The sequence below is a fragment of the Lontra canadensis genome, unplaced genomic scaffold, assembly GCF_010015895.1.
Source record: "Lontra canadensis isolate GAN:19392208 unplaced genomic scaffold, GSC_riverotter_1.0 scaffold91, whole genome shotgun sequence".
Classification (NCBI taxonomy): Eukaryota; Metazoa; Chordata; class Mammalia; order Carnivora; family Mustelidae; genus Lontra; species Lontra canadensis.
In genome coordinates this window covers 5,591,585-5,609,366 of record NW_022631085.1, presented here as the reverse complement: position 1 = coordinate 5,609,366, position 17,782 = coordinate 5,591,585, and the positions used below count along the sequence as shown (strand labels likewise).

Below are 17,782 nucleotides of genomic sequence, written 5' to 3'. Positions count from 1 at the left end.
TCGTCTCCCCTCTGACTTGTGTGCCTTCAGGAGGCTCACCAGGCAGCCAGGGGCGGCCCTACTCTCCTGGCGGTTTGCTTTGGCCGGGGATCGGGAATGGCAGAAAATTGAACAGGTGCTTCTAACTGTAGGCATGGGGACAGGACAGACGTCCCTGAAGGAGGGAAGTGGACCATATAAGGGCCCCTGGGCAGGTGTTCTAACATGGAGCAGAGAGAGGATAAGGGAAGGAGAGACGGGCCCAGAGGGGCGAGTGATCATGGAAAGTCCTAGAACTTACAGCCTCACTTGGAGTTGGGTATTAATCACAGCATTTGGCTTTATGTTAAATACAAGGTCAAAATTCTTCCCCAGGATTTTCCATCTGTTCTGTCCCCAAGAAACCGTCACTTAACGATTTGCATCATCGTATTTGCCATTTGAATGTTTATGTGCCAGGCCCCCTCCCACTGCTTCGTGTTGGTGTCTTCTAGACCCCACACAGCCGTAAGGGATGGGAGCAGGGCTTAGCTCTTTGCTCCTGGACCCCAGCCCTAAGGCCTGTGCCTCTGCCACCCCCTCCCTTCTGCAGCTACAGCATTCTTGACCTCCACCCACATCTCTAAAAGGAAACCAAGGGAAATAAGTCAATCAGAAAGACCGTTAACATATGGTCTCACTGATAGGTAGAATTTCAGAACCCAGGCAGAGGATCAGAGGGGAAGAAAGGAAAAAATGAAGACAAAACTGGAGAGGGAGACAAACCGTAAGAGGCTCTTAATCTCAGGAAACAAACTGAGGGTTGCTGCGGGGGAGGGATGGGGAGGCTGGGGGATGTGTTGTGGTGAGGGCTGTGTGTTGTGTAAGGCTGTCGAAGCACAGACCTGTACCCCTGAAACAAATACACTGTATGTTAATTTAAAAAACCAAAACGAACAAACAGCGCTGCTTGAACTCCCTTGACGTGACCCAGGGCATGGCATTTGGTGTCCTGGATGCTGTTTCGGGGTGGGGGGTGGCTGGAGGGGGCGGGACAGTCACCTGGGAGAGTCTGTCCCAGCATTTAGCTTAACATGGGTTCGGGGATAAGCAGGAGGAGGATTTCTGTGTGCCGTCAGCGACTCCTGCAGCAGCAAGCCCGGGTCTGCTCCCTGTATAGGCTTTGGGCCCACGGGCCATGCTGTCTGGGTATCACGTAGCCGTGGGCAGATACAGCAGAGGTCAGCCCCCTGTGGTCCACGGGCCAGATCCCACCCACTGCCTGTTTTTGTGAGTCGAGCTGGAACACAGCTACACGTATTTCCTCGTGTGTTCTGTGGTGTCTTCATGCTGCGAGGGCTGAGCCGCATGTGTGCCCTTGGCCCCTTCAGGAGTCTGGTCCCTAGACTAGAATATGGGCGCTGACCTGCCTGGGTGGTGTGGAAAGCTCTCCACGGTCACCTCTAGGAGGAAAAAGCAGGATGCGGCACAGTGCGTTAAGTTTCCACTTTTAGAGGAAGCAGACAATACGGACGTGCACACACGCACCCCCGTGTTCGTGGAAGTGCTCTGTGTGCAATGGAGAGGCCTAGAAAGATACGTCGAAAAATCATCCCGGTTGCCTGGAGAGTGGGGGTGGGAAGACTCACTGCGTACGTTTTTCTCTCCCCGCTTTTTTATCTTGCACCACTTTGTGTTTTCTACTGAAGAAAATAATTTAGTTCGCAAAGTGTACTGATGCTGAAGGGTGGAGAAGAAAGAAGACGGAGAAGGGAGTGTCTTCGGCCTTATTTGACTTCCACAAGAAGATGGAACTACTGTCTTTTTATGCATGGGCCCCTTCTCATTTGAATGTTAGCGTTTTAAGAATTACTTGGGGCAAGGCCGCAAGAGAAACTCCAAATTGCCTGTGATAGCCTGTGATATTGAAAGGGAAATAAATTTTCTGTTGAACCGTAGAGGTAGAGAGGTTTGGGGCGCCATGGAAAATGATGAAGCTTGTCTTCATCTTGAGCCGAGTGAGCCATGCTTATAAGTAAGATGCTGTCCTAGTGAGGGGAGCAGCACTTTTAAATATTCTGATAGTCGCCGTCTGTCTTGGATGAGGCCCGAGCTGCTCTGGAATGGTGAAACCAGGACACGCATTTGCCAGGAAAATACTAGAAAATCTTCACCGTCATCCATGCAGATCCCACAGCTGCCAGCCTCCACAGACTGGGCTGAGATCTGCCCGCCTCCAAGGAGGGTTTAAAACTATTTCCCTAGGGGCACCCGGGTGGCTGGGTCTGTTAGTGTCTCACTCTTGACGGCCGTGAGGTTGAGACCCACGTTCCGCTCCGCAGTGGCTGTGGAGTTAAGAGTCTCTCTCTCCTCTCCCCTCTCTAAAACATCAGATAAAATTGTTTCTCCAGAAGGTCTGATACAATCAAATGTTCAGCCACTTGGCCAGTCCACCAGAACGCCCGCCTCCTTTTAACTGGTCTTCAAATTTGCAGAATTGCCCGTGAGTGATACGGTTGCTTTAAATCCTTTGGCCCTCAGCCTGGACTTGCACACTGGATCTCCTGGCGTGAGTCTGAGAAGTACAGAGGCCAACCCCTGCCCGGTGCAGTAGGGCTGCTGCTCTTTAAGTCCCACTGGGGAGTGTAAAGGACACCCAGGGCTGAGAACCCCGGCTCTGCAAAGGTATTGGAGAGGCTGGGAAGAGGAAGTAAGGAAGACCCCTCAGCTCACCCTGTCCCATGGATAGAACTGGACAACACTCACATCAGCATAAGTAATCCAGAAAGCGACCTGAAGACCGGCAGAACAAATTTCACAGGTACAGGCAGAGAATAGGGTACATGAAGAGGGTAGGAAGGGCAGAGAGGTGGCGGGGAGGAGGACGGAGCATGGATCTCCGGAGTTAGTGGCTACAGCAGCAGAGAAGGGTGAGGACTCACACCCGGAGCCTGCAGGAGCAAGACAAGTTCCCAAAACAGGGGCCAAATTTCCTGCCTTCTTAACACCAGAGGGACTTAAAGCCTCGCATTCTAAAACCAGCAGGCTCAGCTCCGCTCAGAGAGGCAGTCCCGAGTCCCCGCCCTTAAAGAGACAGCAGGACACACGCCCACGGAGACTTGGCATAAAAGCAGCAGTTTGCAAACTGCCTGAGAGGCAGGGCAGGGAGAGTGACTTACTCGCCTCAAAGCCTGTCCCAGGGAGCCTCCTTGAGGAACAGAGGAGCTCCCCTACCCCCCGGCATTAACTCCGGGTCACCTGCTAGAAGCACTGCAATGCCAACAGGTACTGCCACCTTGCTTACACCAAGTCCTGCCCCTAGCACGACAGTCACACTCGCCTCAGTCCCCACGCTGGGGGTCCCCTCCCCCAGAAGACCAGAGCACACCTTGCTAACAACCTCCCCACCCACATGTCTTGCCGGGGCCTTGTCCTGGCGGCCATGGCGGCCAGTCCCTGCGGAAGCCAAAGCCACACCCGGGGACCCAGCACTGCCCACGGCAGGCAAAGAGACGCTCTGCGGGTGACGGAAGGACAAGCAGCAGGGTACAGGGAGACGCATAGGACACAGCGCCCGAAAGGCCAGGTTCTGGGGATCAGGGGACACTGCCCTGCAGGGCACGACAGGACCTCTTCGTGAGGCCATTACTGTTGGGAGTAGGAGATGGAGCTGACTTCCCTAGCACACAGAAACAGAGGTAAGCAAAACGAGAAGAATATGTCCTCAAACAAAGAACAGGTGTCTTTCTCTGTGCCCGGAGACCTAAGCAAAATGGATACAAGTATAATGTGTCCGTGGAGAATTTAATGATCATAAACGAACTCACCAGACTTGCAGAAACAGCGGAGGACAGCAGTGAGACCCTTAACAAGGAGATGAAAAAGAACCAGTCACGGATAACACAACACGAAATTAAAAATACACTAGCTGGAATGAATAGCGGGCTAGAGGAAGCAGAGGAGTGATTTAATGACCTGGAGGACAGAGGAAGGGAAAGTCATCAAGCTGAGGTGAGAGCAAAAAAAAGTATGCAAAATGAGAATAGACTTACGGGACTCTGTGACTTCATCAAATGGAATAACATTCGTATTATAGTGATCCCAGAAGAAGAAAAGAGAGCTGAAAACTTTCCAAATCCGGAGAAGGAAACCGAGACCCAGATCCAGGAGGCTCAGAGATCCTCCAGCAAAATCAACCCTAGGAGGTCCATACCAGGACCTACAGTCATTAAAATGGGGAAAAGTAGTGATAATTGTTTTTTTTGTTTTTTTTGGTTTTTTGGTGGTTTTTTTTTTTTTAGAGATTTTTAAAAGCAACAAGAGACAGTTACACACCAGGGGAAACCCCCTCGAGCTATCACCAGATTTTTCAGCAGAAAGTCTGCAGGCCAGGAAGACAGTGGCAAAATATATCCAAAATACTGAAAGGAAGAAAGTATGCAGCCAAGAATGTTCTATCCAACAAGACTATACCATTCAAAATAAAAGGAGGGAGCATCTCAGACAAAAGCTAAAGGACTTCCTAACCACTAAGCTAACCCTACAAGAAGTGTTCGAGGCGGCTCTCTGCGTGGAAAGGCAAGACCATAAGTACAAACAGTCAGAAACACAAACACAGTAAAAATAAGTAAAAAAAAAACAGTAAAAATAAGTATATCTATAAAACTCCGGGGACTCCCACAATAAAAGGAGGTAAAATATGACACAACACACCTAAAATGTGGTGGGAGAGGAATAAAGAATGGATTCAGACTTAAACAACCATCAACTTCATATATTCAGAAGATGTAAAGATAAGCCTCCTGCTAACTAGAAATCAGACACCAGTAAGGGACAAAGAATAAGGAGAAAGGAATCCCAGTATATCACTAAAGAAAGCCGGTAAGCCAAAAAAGAGCAAAAGAAGGATCAGAGAAAAACTGTGAAACTACAAAACAAGTAACAAAATGGCAATAAACATGTATCCATCAATAATTACTTTGAATGTAAATGGATTCAGCATCCCAATCAAAAGACAGGGTGACAGAATGGATTAAAACAAAAAAAAATAGACCATCTGTATGTTGGGTCTATAGGAGACTCCCAGCAGACCTACAGACACCTGCGGACTAAACGTGAGGGAACGTGGAGAAACCTCTCTCATGCAGACGGATGTCAAAAGAAAGCTGGGGTCACGGTACTTCCATTGGACAGAACAGACTTCAAAACAAAGACCATACCCAAGAGAAAAAGAATGCCATGTAATTAAAGGGACAATCCAACAAGAAGATATAACAATTTTAAATATTTATGTGCCCAACATGGACCACCCAAATATGTAAAAAAGTTAATATCAAACATAAAGTAACTAATTAAGGATAGTAATACAATAACCTTAGGGTCTTTAACACTCCAGTGATGTCCACAGACCTATCATCCAAGCAGAATATCAAGAAGGCAACAGTGGCTTTGAATGACACACTGGACCAGGTGGCTTTAACAGATAAAGTCAAAACATTCCCTCCTAAAACAGAAGACTACACGTTTTCTTCAATTGCACACGGAACACTCTCCAAAACAGATCCCATATGAGGCCACAAAACAAGTATCAACAAACTCAGAAAGACTGAAGTCACACTGTGCACCTTTTGACCACAATATTATGAAACTAGAAATCTGCCCAGGAAAAAGCCCAGAAGGACCGCAAGTACAGGGAGGACAAGTAACACACTACCCAACAATGAATGGGTCAACCAAGAAAGACGAAATCAAACATTACATGGAAAGAAATGAAAAGGGAAACACAACAGTCCAAAATCTCTGGGACATAGCAAAAGTCATTCTAAGAGGGAAGTTCATGGCAATACAGGGCTACCTCAAGAAGCAAAAAGAATCTCAACCTAATCTTACTTACAGGACCTAGAAAAAGAAAACCCAAAACCAGCGGAAGGAAATAAAGATTACAGCAGATCAATGAAACCAGAAGAGCTGGTTCTTTGAAAGGACCAATGAAATTGATAAACCTCCAGCCAGATTCATGGAAAAAAAAAAAAAAAAAAAAAGCAAAACCTCAAAATCACAAAGGCAAGAGGAGAAATTAACACCGTAGAAATACAGTCAATGTAAGAAAAATTATATGCCTGGGGGCACCTGTGTGGCTCAGATGGTTAAGTATCCAAATCTCAATCTTGGCTCAGGTCATGATCTCTCAGGGTCATAAGATCAAGCCCCATGTCAGGCTCTGTGCTTGGCATGGAGTCTGCCTCACTTTCTCTCCCTCCCTCCTCCCCGTTCATGCTTGCTCTCTCTAAAAAAAAAAAAAAATTATATGCCAACAAGTTGGGCGACATAGATGAAATGCATAAATTCCTAGAAACATATAATCTACCCAGCCTGAAGCAGGAAGAAATGGAAAATTGGAACAGGCCAATAACCAACAGTGAAAGTGAGTCAGTAACCAAAACCCCCAACAAACCAAAACCAAAGTCCAGGACCAGAACCAGATAGCTTCACAGGGGAAGTCCACCAAACTTCTCAAGAAAAATAAAGACCTAAAGATACCACAATACCACCCCCATAAAAGAGAAAACTATAGGCCAGTATCTCTGATAAACCTAGATACAAAAGTCCTCAACAAAATATCAGCAAACCAGATCCAACAATGTGTTAAGTCATTTACCACAATCAGGTGGGATTCATTCCTAGAATGCAAAGGTAGTTTAATGTTTACAAATCATCATCAACAGGATCCATCACACCGATAAGAGAAAGGATAAAAACCACATGATCGTCACAGTAGATGTGGGAAAACCACGTGACAGAGGACAACATCCATTCATGATAAAAACCTTCAACACAGTAGGTCTAGAGGGAACACACCTCATCAAAATGAAGGCCAAGCATCAAAAATGCACAGCTAACATCCTACTCAGCGGGACAAAACTGAGAGCTTTCCTCCTGAGGTCAGGAGCAAGACAAGGATGTTTACTCATCACTTCTATTCAACATAGTCCTGTGCGTCCTGGCCACAGCAATCAGCCAGCCAAAAGAAAGAAAAGGCATCCAGATTGGTAAGGAAGAAATAAAGCGTCCTGCATTTGCCGATGACATGATACTCTATCTAGAAAACCTGAAAGACTCCACCAAAAATGGCTAGAACGGATACATGAATTCTGTAAGGTTCCAGGATACAAAACAAACAAATCTGTTGCATTCCTACATGCTAATCATGAAGCATATTAGCTTCATTTTCAAAAAGAAAAAGAAAACAATCCCATTTACAGTGGCACCAAAAAAAGTAAGTTACCTAGGATTAAACCTGACTGAGGAGGTGACAGACTTACTCTGAAAACTAGGAAACACTGCTGGAAGAAGTTGGAGAGGACACTAAGAAAGAGAAAGACATTCCATGCTCATGGATTGGAAGAATAAATATTGTTAAAACCCAAAGCAATCTACAGATTTAATATAATCCCTATCAAAATAACAATGACATTTTGCACAGAAGTAGAACAGATAAATCCTAAAATTTGGATGGAGCCACAAAGGACCCCAAGTAGCCGAAACAATTTTGAAAAAGAAAAACAAAACTGGAATTATCATAATTCCAGCCTTCAAGTTATAGGACCAAGCTGTGGTGATTCAAACAGTATGGTACTGGCATGAAAAGTAGACACACAGATCAATGCATAGAAAACCCACAAAGAAACCCACAATTACATGGTCAATTAATCTTTGGCAAATGAGAAAACATGCAGTGGGGAAAAAAAGACAGTCCCTTCAACAGATGGTGTTAGGAAAATTGGACAGCGACGTGCAGGAGTATAAAACGACCATTTCTTCACACCATGCACAAAAATAAATTCAAAATGGATTAAAGAGCTAAATGTGAGACCTGAGACCATAAAAATCCTAGAAGAGAACAGAGGCAGTAGCTGCTTTGACATCGGCCATAACAACTTATTTCTAGATCTGTCTCCTGAGGCAAGGGAACCAAAAATAAACTATTGGAACTCTATCAAAATAAAAGGCTTCTGCACAGCAAAGGAAACAGTCAACAAAACTAGAAGACCACTTGCTGACTGGGAGAGCATGCCTGCAAATGACCTGATAAAGGGTTAGTATCCAAAATAAAGAACGGAATGCAATTTAAAAACAGGCAGAAGACAGGAGCAGACATTTCTCCAAGGTGACATACAGAGGGCTCAGCATCACTCGTCACCAGGGAGATGCCCGTCAGAACCACGAGGAGGTGTCATCTGACACAGATCAGAATGGCTAAAGCCGCCAACACAAGACACACATGTTGGCGAGGATGTGGAGAAGAAGGAGCCGTCGTGCACTGTTGGTGGGAACGCAGACTGGTGCAGCCAACCCGGACACGAATATGGAGGTTTGTCAAAAAGTTAAAAACAGAATTACCCAATCACCCAGTAGCGGCTCTACTGGCTGTTCACCCCCAAAATACGAAAACACTCACGGAAAGGGATGCGCGACCTCCTGTGTTGACAGCAGCACGACTCACGATAGCCGGGTTGTGGAAGCGGCCACGTGTCCATCCCCAGGGGGCAGAGAAGGAAGAGCAGGTACGTGCGCACGCACGCACACACACACACACGATTATCATGCAGCTGTAAGAGTGGAATCTCGCCGCTTGCAGCAGCATCTATGGCCGCACAGAGTGTAATTCTAAGCGAGACAAGCCAGTCGAAGAGAAACACCGTGTGATTTCCCTCCTGTGTTTAAGAAACAAGTGGAGGAGAAACAAAGACACACCAAAAAACAACTCAACTATAAAGAACACACGGGGGGTCAGGTCGGGGTTGCGGAAGGGGTGAAACAGGCGATGGGGGTGGAGGACCCTGGGCGACAGGTGGAATGATGCACCCTGGGCGACAGGTGGAAGCGATCACGGTCTCGTACACCGGAGATTAAGGTGCATGTTAATGACGCTGGGATTAAAATGTTAGAACAATCAGACGCTGACTCTGATCGTTGGCTTTGCCTCCTGCTCTGTGCCGTGGGCCCCGTCGTCGTCTCTGAGCCTCAGTCTCTGCTCTGCGGTGACAGCAGGACCCGACCTCTGCCAGGCCCCTGCTCTCCCAAGCCCAGTAAACCGACTGCCTATGGAGCAGCCGACCCCAGAACACTGCCTGGCCCTCTGGCCCCCAGAACCACGGGCCCCGCATTGTGGGTCTGCCGTGGGGTAGCACACAGGCTTTGGAGTCACACTAGTGGGTCCTCATCCCAGCTGGGCCGTGCAGGAGAAGCCACTCACCCTGCCTGAGCCCCTGGGATCCTTCTGCCCAGCAGCGTGGAGACTCGGGGAGCCCGTGTCCGGACCACGCCCGGACCACGCCCAGCTGCCCGCCCCGCAGCCCCTGCGGTTCTGCCTGAGCTCTTGCCCGGGTCTGCGGCTCTCGAAGGCTGGGAGTCAGGGACGGCAGAGTGGAATGTTCTTGGCTTTGCACTCGGGCCGCTTGTCTCCCCAAGGGCTCCACTCGGCCATGCAGCGTGAAAGCACCGCAGGTGAGAGCCAGAGCCCTGCTCCGTGTCCGTCCCCGAGTTTCGCCTTTCTCTTTAGCTTCAGCCTTGCAAGCTAGGGTGGGAGTATTTTTTTTTTTCTTAAGATTTTATTTGACAAAGAGCACAAGCAGGGGGAGCAGCAGGCAGAGGGAGAAGCAGACTCCCCAATGAGCAGGGAGCCTGATGTGGGACTCAATCCCAGGACCCCGGGATCATGCCCTGAGCTGGAGGCAGACACTTAACCAAGGGAGCCACCCAGCAGCCCTGGGCTAAGAATGTTCTTGTGAATTTTATGGAAAGGGAAAGAACTCCAGGATGAGGAGAGTACAGTACATGGCGAGGGACGGGAGCTGGGGACGCAGACAGCTAGGATCCTGTCCCCTCTGTACCCTTAACCCTGGGCCAGTTAACCTCTCCATGCCTCCGCTTCCTCCCCTGGAAAGGGGGTACGCATGGGCCTCCCTCCCTCCCTGCGGCGTGGATTACCGCACACGTGCAGGGCAGTGAGGACTGTGCCCGGCACACAGCAAGCACGCCATAAAGGTCCACGATTGCACTTTGAGTACAGAAGTGAGACCTCTGGCCGAGCTGCCCTAGCCTCGGGAGCACCGTCTCGTGGGGGAGGCCGTGACATGGAACAGACGGAATTCCTGCCAGGGGAGATACACGCCTGGAAGGGGATGTAGAAGTCAGGGACCGTGGTAGGTGAGGAACAGTCTCTCCAGGGGGACAACTTGCCAGCAGCCACAAGAACCCGTGAGGAACAGATGGGGCCACATGCAGAGTCTCCCTGGTGGGGGGAGCCTGGCCTCGGCCGCAAGTCGTACGGATCGTGAACTTGATTCGCTGTGCAGCGGCCGCCTCTGGGGGGCTGGGAGTAGGGGCCTGTGCTGGGATCAGCTTTGTATTTTAAGACACATGAAGGGAGACCATCCAACACATTCGTGCGGTCCCCAGGACCACCAAGGAGTAGTTAAGGCTTGGTGGCGAACGGGGTGCCTGAAGGTTGGGGAGCCTCGGACGCCCGGCTCACAGCTCCGAAACCTCTCCCGGACCTGCACTCCCTGGTCCGCGCAGGAGACCGCTTCCTTCCCGGAGCAGGTGCAGCGGCTGGACCCAGACTCGGCGCGGGGGGACCCTGCGCCGGGCGCACGCAGACCCGGCCTTGGTGGCTTCCCGCAGGCGAGCTGGTGTGTGCGTGCTGTCACCGGGCCACGGAGAGGGACCCAGGGAGGCTGCACCTCGGGGACCTCGGACAGCAGCAGCCGGGCTCCTTCCTGCAGCGTTCTGGCGTCTGGTGTTTTACTGAGCGAGTAACACGGCAGGAGCCCTAGCTACCGACGTGTCATCCACAACAAGCGCACTGTCCCCGGGGCTCCTGCTGTTCTCCGCGTCTCCACGCACGTGCTCATTCTCTCGCGTGAGGTTTCGTTCTTAATGGCGGTAGGATCCTACCCGGTCTTCCGTAACCTGTTGTCTTCACTGACCGTTATGCCGAGGTGCGCGCCCGCGTGCGTGTCCTCCTGGGTGACGCGGGCAGCCGTGCTCATGCCCAGTCAGCCGTGGATTCGGGGAGTCGCCCAGCCTAGGGGCGGGTACATTGTTGCCAGGCTTCCCGAGGGGAAGCCTGTGTGGACCCAAGGGACCCCCGGACGTGGAGCTCCTGAGGCAGGACTCGCGGAGGATACGATGGAACCTTTGCCCGCAGCTCCCTCGGTTTTCCTAAAACGCGTCCCGTTTGTCCAGCCACCCCCTCCGACCACCATCCCAGTGCTTGCCGATAGCATCTCCGGCCAGCCTGCATACTTTGGGGGCCTCAGAGAACGGTGTGGGGCTGCACTGGACGCCCCGTGGGCTCGCTCATTCCACGCGTCTTCATGGAGTGCCGGGTCTGGGACAGCCCCACCCCACCCCTGGCCTCTGTGCTTCTGTGAACCAGGCTGATCACAGCAGCACATGCCGAGGGCTCCTGCAGGGGAGGCCGCACTGAGACCAGAAGGGGAGGAGGAGAAGGGGGAGAAGGCCAGGTGGCCTTTCTGTCTTTGGGGACCGGCAAGCACAGAGGCACCTGTGCAGGAGTGTGCCCAGTGCCCACTGAGGAGCCTTGAGGCTGGGGGCGGAGGGAGGGGCGGTTGGCAGGACCACTTCAGGGGTGGTCGTGTGGAGAGCGGAAGGGCTTCACCCCGAGGCCGGGTTTGGAGCCAAGGCCGGTCCCGATCAGCTGGTTTAGCTCCGTGGTTCCAGCCGCGACTCCCCTCCCAGGCTCAGCAAACACTAGCAGCATCACTAACCTGTTTATCATCCCCCATGAAGTGCCCACCATGTCCTTCCCCTGCTTGTCTGTCAAGCTGTGCTCTCGCTCGTGGTGGTTCCCAGGAGCCCTTCACCCGCTCTGGGCCCTCCGTGATCGGCTTCGGGATGCCCGTCTCTCAGTGCTTCTGTGCTCCTGCACGGGGCTGTCTGCCTGCCCACCTCGCGCCGCCTTGAACCACCACCACCATTACCGTTTTCTAGGCTTTTTATTCTCTGCACACGCAACATTAAAACCATTGAGCTTTTACCGACGGGCAGATCTGGGTGATGGCTTTGGAGGGTTACCTTATTAAGAGTCTCGGAGGTCCTATTACCACCACTTTCTCTAGGGGAGACGTGAATACGGGTCCTTACTCCTGTTCTCTCAAAGTAAACCTCAAGAGCGTTCATGGCGCTCTCATTCCAAGGCCCACTTTCTGGGGTCACGCACAGCCGCCTCCGCTAAGCGGGGCGTGGCCACGGTACCGGCAGACCAGAAGGACAAGGCTCAGTGCAGGTGAACTTGCTGTTGGCAGCTCTGTGGTTGTACCCGAACGACTGAGTGCGCCAGATGTAGTTCTAGGTGCGGGGCAGGCGGTGGGGAAGGGGACCGAGTGGCAGTTGCCGTAAGGAAACCAAAACACAGTGACTGGGTGGCCCATGAGCAGAGGCGACTTTGGAGGTCAGACCGGTGCTCAGGGACAGCTGAGCAGAGCCGGAGGGGGCGTGGGCTGGACCCGAGGGCAGCCGGAAGCTGTAGAGGAGGGAAATGGAGGAGGACTTTGGGACGAGACGCAGAGGAATCCACAGACACAGGGAGAGCCTTTAGAAATCTGTCGGGAGTCCAGGCCAGAGGCCATGGTGTCTGGACCTGGGATGTCACCTGGGTGGGGAGGGCAGTGCCGGTGTTGCACACGTGTCCAGATGGAGACCTGACGGGGCACTTTGGTGAGTAAGGCGTGGAATGTGAAGGGAAGGCCAAGGCGGTGGGTTAGGGTTTGAGCAAGGATGCAGAGAGTTGTCCCATTTACGAAAGCTGAGAAGACCAGAGGAGGAAGAAAGGTGCGATGGGGAAATTCAGAGTTTCTGCATTGGACAAGTTCAAGATAGGGAGACGGGCAGTGGTTACAGTTGAGCCCAGGGTCCCAGCTAGGAGGAGAGGTGGGGCTGAGACGGGGCAGTGGCAGGGTCCAGGGAGCGGGGGCTCGAGGACTCATTAGCCGGGGTTAGGGGATCACAGAGGCGATGCGAACCATCCAGCCTCTATTCAAAGCAGCCCTGCGGGGGGAGGTCCCAACATAGTGGATGGGTACAAAGCTGGAAGGTGGGTCTCAGTCTGCTTGGGCAGCTGTGGGACACCCACTTGGGGTAATGAACTCTACTTGAGGTGCCCAATGTCACCCCAGCAGCATCGGGGGTCTCTAATGATCAGAAGCCCGTCCACGGGGGCACCTGGGTGGCTCAGCCGTTAAGCATCTGTCTTTGGCTCAGGTCTTGTCCCAGGGTCCCGGGATCAAAGCCCTGAATCGGGCTCCCTGGTCAGCAGGGAGCCTGCTTCTCCCTCTCCCTCTGCTGCTCCCCCTGCCTGTGCTCGCTCTTTGTCAAATACGTAAAATCTTTAAAGAAAAAAAGCCCATGCATGGTTCCAGCCCATGAAATAGCAAAAGCCGGCGTCTCCGGGGGCAGCAGTAGACAGAACAGTGTTTCTGTGGACTGACTTGCACCTTGTACGCAAACGAGACCTGACACCGTCTGTACTTTCTTGCGTAGCATCATTTACCACAGGCACCCGCTCTACCTTCCCCTCCAGCTCTGCTGCACCCCCCACCCCAGTCCAGTCTCCAAACACAAATGGAACCTGTTTTTACCCTTCCCCTGCCCCGATTGGCCACTGTGTCCGCGGAGGCTCGCCCTCCAGCACCCCTACCCCTGATCCGTGCCTGCTCTGACCTCAGGATCCTTCTCCTGGGGGCCATACCAACCCCATGGGGCTCCCTGGGCCCGGGGCTCCTCTCTGTCACTCCAGCCCCACTATAAGCTTTAGAGGCTGTACATCCGAAGCGGGTGACGCTAACAGGGCTCCCCGTGATCCTCGGGGTGAGGGGCTCACATGGCAGTGCATGATCCAGCCTCTCCAGCCTCAGTGCCCACCTCCCGCTGTCTTCCCCGGATCCTGGAGGTCTTTCTCTGCAAGTATCTGTCACCTGCCCCTTAGCCCAGAGGATAAGAAGAACTGCGTCTCGTCAGATGGGCCCAGGCTTGCATCCTACTGTCACATGGGAGACACGTGCCCTCTGCTCAGTCCCTGTACCTCTGTGTGCCACACCGGACACTCCCTTCGCGCCCCCATGCATGCAACAGCACCTCCACCTCCCAGCAAGCACCCTGTGACTGTCGCCGTAACCTCCACAGACCAGCTCCGGCCCCTCAGCTCTCCTGGCCTCATCAACAATGTCCATGGCGTCCCAAGAACAGAAGAACGCAGCACCACCACCCCCCCCCGCCATGAGGGCATCCCACCAGGATTATATTCAGAATCATTCTATCACAGAGACCATTCAGGGTTAGGAATTGGGATCTGAAGAACCACCAGAACCATCTGTGGGTCATCTGCAAGGGCAGAACCACTGGGCCCCAGATCTAACCAGGGACAAGAAACCGAGGAAGGGCACAGAGGCCACCTTCCATCAGGCAGAGCCATGGCACTCCCAGAGCGAAACCTTCAGGACTGGAGTGGAGTGACTGGTATACGGGTCCAGCTGGGTCCTTCGGAGCCCCATCATAGGACCTGGAGCCCTAAAGTCTGCCCACAAGTGAGTTCAAGGCTGTGTAGCTGGTGCACCCGGACCAACCCAGCCGCTCATGGCCCTCCCTCCGCTGGCCGTGGGCATGGAGCAAGGCCGCCCCGTCCCCGCAGTTGGAAGGGCAGCCCTTCTTCCTGGTTTGCACACCGTGCAGGCAGAATGCAGTCCTAACTCGTGCACACACAGCCCTGCCCAGTCGCTGGCTCTTGGGGGACTGTGGTCTCAGCTTCGGTAGAAGAGAGCTCGGTCCTATGCATGCCCCGGGGTCCAGCCCGGCAGCTGGCATCACCCACGTGCAGCCCCCCTCCAAGCTACGGCAGGTGGCCCCCAGCAAATAGAGTATCGACCGGCTCTCTGCCCCTGGCTTACGAGCCAAATGAAAAATAACTCTCTCCCTATGGCCATTTTTCACTGCTGAGTGGCTGAGACCTTTGGATCGATGTCACCCATGTGCTGGGGACTGGGGTGCCACGGGGGTGCACCCCAGAGGTTTAGTAAATAAACAGTCTCCCCGGGGCTCCTGGCAGGTGCTGCTTACACAGACCTGTTTCCTCGGGTGCCCCAATGGTAGCCAGCAGCAGGGACAAGGGGAGTTTCTGTAAGGCTTGCCAAGCTGGTTGCCAGGGAGAGAAGCCCCAAGAGCTCGAGGAGAAGGGACCTGTGGGAGCAGTGGGACATGGGGCCTGTGTCCTGGGTGAGTGGCCACGCTCAGGAGGCTGCTTCTCCCACCACCTTCCAGCTGAGGGCTCAGGCCAGGTTCCAGCCGCGCTGAGAACCAGTGCCCAGCGTCGGTCACGGGGACGTGTCGTCCCCACAGGGTTCCCTGTGGGTCCCTAGAGCTCTGGAAGTCCGCATCTCATGGCCTGGGGGAAGGAGGCCTCTGCATCCGTCTGTCCCTTGCTTCCTGCCCACTGGTTCAAAGCCTGATTCCATCCCCATGTGGACCTCGAGGAGGTGAGAGCCGTGCAGGAGGGGACCAAAGTCAAGTTCAGCAGCAGGGGAAGGACAGTTAGCAGGCCCCCCGCACGGGCCTGCCGGCGAAGACCTTGCAACGCCCCTCGCTGCCTTGGCTTGGGCCACTTCTTCGGCAGCCTCGGGAGGGTAGAGTTCCCGCCCACACGGTTCCACGCTGAGAGCACGCCCGCTTCAGCAGCTCCGAGTCCAGAAAGAAATACACACGGCCGTCCCCGCGCTCCGATGTGTGCCCATCAGGGCAGAAGGGAACCCCGGGTCTCCCCTGCCCCAAGCAGCCACACACTTCCTGTTCCCCCAAACCACCCTATTCCGGACCTTCCCATGAACACAATCAGCAGGTGCGTGGACTGGGGAGCCCGGTGTGTCTCTGCCAATCCGGGGTTCGCAAGGCTTCCCCACGCCGGCGGGCAGCAGCGGTCTCCCCGGGAGCCTCCGGAGGGAACGAGTTGTGCCAGCATTCCGACTTCAGCTCCGTAAGACCCATTTCAGACTCAAGACCCCACAACTCTAAGATGGTATGTTTGCATTCAAGCCACTAAGTATGGGGTCACTCGTGACCAGAACCGTAGGAAATCAGACAAGAATTCAACTCTGCCTTCACAGCCCCAGCCCAGCCGACGACTGCGCCTCCCCCAGCAGCACCCCGTGCCTGTCCCCTGCTCAGAGAGCCTTCCCACCCGACCCACACGCCGTCTCCGGCACCTTCTGCCCTGCGAGGCTCAGGCTGCCTTTACACCAGGTCCTGCATAGGATGTCATCTCGCCAGTGGCCTGTGAGTCTCCACCAGGCCTGGGACAACCGGTTTTGCTCACGACTGTTTCCAGGGGCTCCAAGCAGGCTCGGCCCTCACAGGTGCTCAAGAACGTCATGGGATGAAGGGACACGCCGCCCTCTCCCGCAGGCTTTTCCGAACACCTGGAGGTGTCCCCACCCCGTGTTACCTTCGCTTCTCACCGTCTGTCCTCCCGGGGTGCTCTTGTGCCCCCCGCCCCCACAGCCTGCCATGCTCCCACCATCCCGCTGCGGAGACACGGGCAACCCCCTCGGTGGGCCTGCTGACTTGTGCTATTTCTGGCTCTTTCGCACAGGAAAGTCCTAATTAGCCGTTGGCCTACATCCTGGTTATTCTCTTAGGACGAGTTCCACAGGCAGTCCCCATTCCTGCTACACCTCTTTTGACCTTAAATGCAGTGTTCTCCACAGCGTTTTCTTTTCTTTCCTCTTCCAGCAAGGGCACGTGTCAGTGACAACGGGGGAAGAAAGCCACGGCCCCCGTGCGCTCGCCCCTCAGAGCCGGAGAGCCGCCGTCCCCCCCCCACCCCCAGAGCGCTCCCGCCTGCTCCCGCCCCTGCTGGGTGCCCCGACTTAATCCGCCTCTTCCCTGCTCTGTCTTACAGTGACGTCCCCCCTCCTGGAGAACCGCTGACCAAGAACACCCGGCCCAAAGTGGCTTCCCGCTTCCCCAAGCTGTCCCGCGGTCACCCCAGAGAAACCCGCAATGTGGAGCCCCAGAGCGGCGACCTCTGACCTCTGCTGAATCCCAGACTTGGGCCCTATGTGCTGCGCCAGCTGCCTCCGCCCAGCCACTCCGTGTCCGGCCTGGCCCCAGCAGCCGGCCCCTTCCCCCCCGGAGTGTGCACCCCCCCCATCACCTGGTGAAGCCCCGAGGGCACCCCCCCCACCCCGAGTCCCGGGACACTGATTAAACTGGGCAGTCTCAGAGGCCAAGGAGGCTGCTCGCAGGACAGACTCAGACACATGGACACCTTCCCGGGGCCTGCCCTTCCCTCCCTCCAGTTCAGGGGGGCCAGCAGGAGGGTGGGCACCAGGGGCCGTGCACAGCCCCTTGCCGGAGAGGCACAGCTCTGAGGCAGGTCAGAAACCGCCTCCTGACTCTTTCCCACGCGGGAATTAGAATGACTGTTACCCTCTTTTTTTTTTTTTCTTGTAACATAACTGCCTGCTGTAGTCTACGGACACGTGGGGCCCGAGGGGGGAGGTTGTGTTCCTTCCCCTTCAACTCTCTCCCAGTGGTCCCAAGACCCCCTGGTTGTACAACCCATGGCCAGCGGTAGCTCACATGGCCTCCTCGAGGGAGACATGCCAGTAGCCTTCTTGCTAAGGAGCCACTAGGGACGCTGACCTGGGGGGGCACAGAGCACTCCCCACCGCCTTCTGAGGTTGGCTTCTGGAAGAACTAGCCCCTGTCGGAAACCGGAGTCCGCCTGGGCCCACATGCACACTGTGAG

At 54.0% G+C, this 17,782-nt stretch overlaps 1 protein-coding gene across 2 annotated transcripts in view; it reads left to right on the top strand.

The window, feature by feature from the left end:
- SNX29 (sorting nexin 29) overlaps positions 1-17,161 on the top strand; it is a 473,687-nt gene extending 456,526 nt beyond the window's left edge. Inside the window, exon 21 of one of the 2 annotated variants that reach the window (XM_032836282.1) lies at positions 16,931-17,161. In XM_032836282.1, coding sequence (XP_032692173.1) covers positions 16,931-17,060 — 130 coding nt within the window. In that variant the 3' untranslated portion in view covers positions 17,061-17,161. The remainder of the gene's footprint in view (positions 1-16,930) is intronic. The other variant, XM_032836283.1, reaches the window with a different exon arrangement.
- Positions 17,162-17,782: the final 621 nt, after the last annotated feature.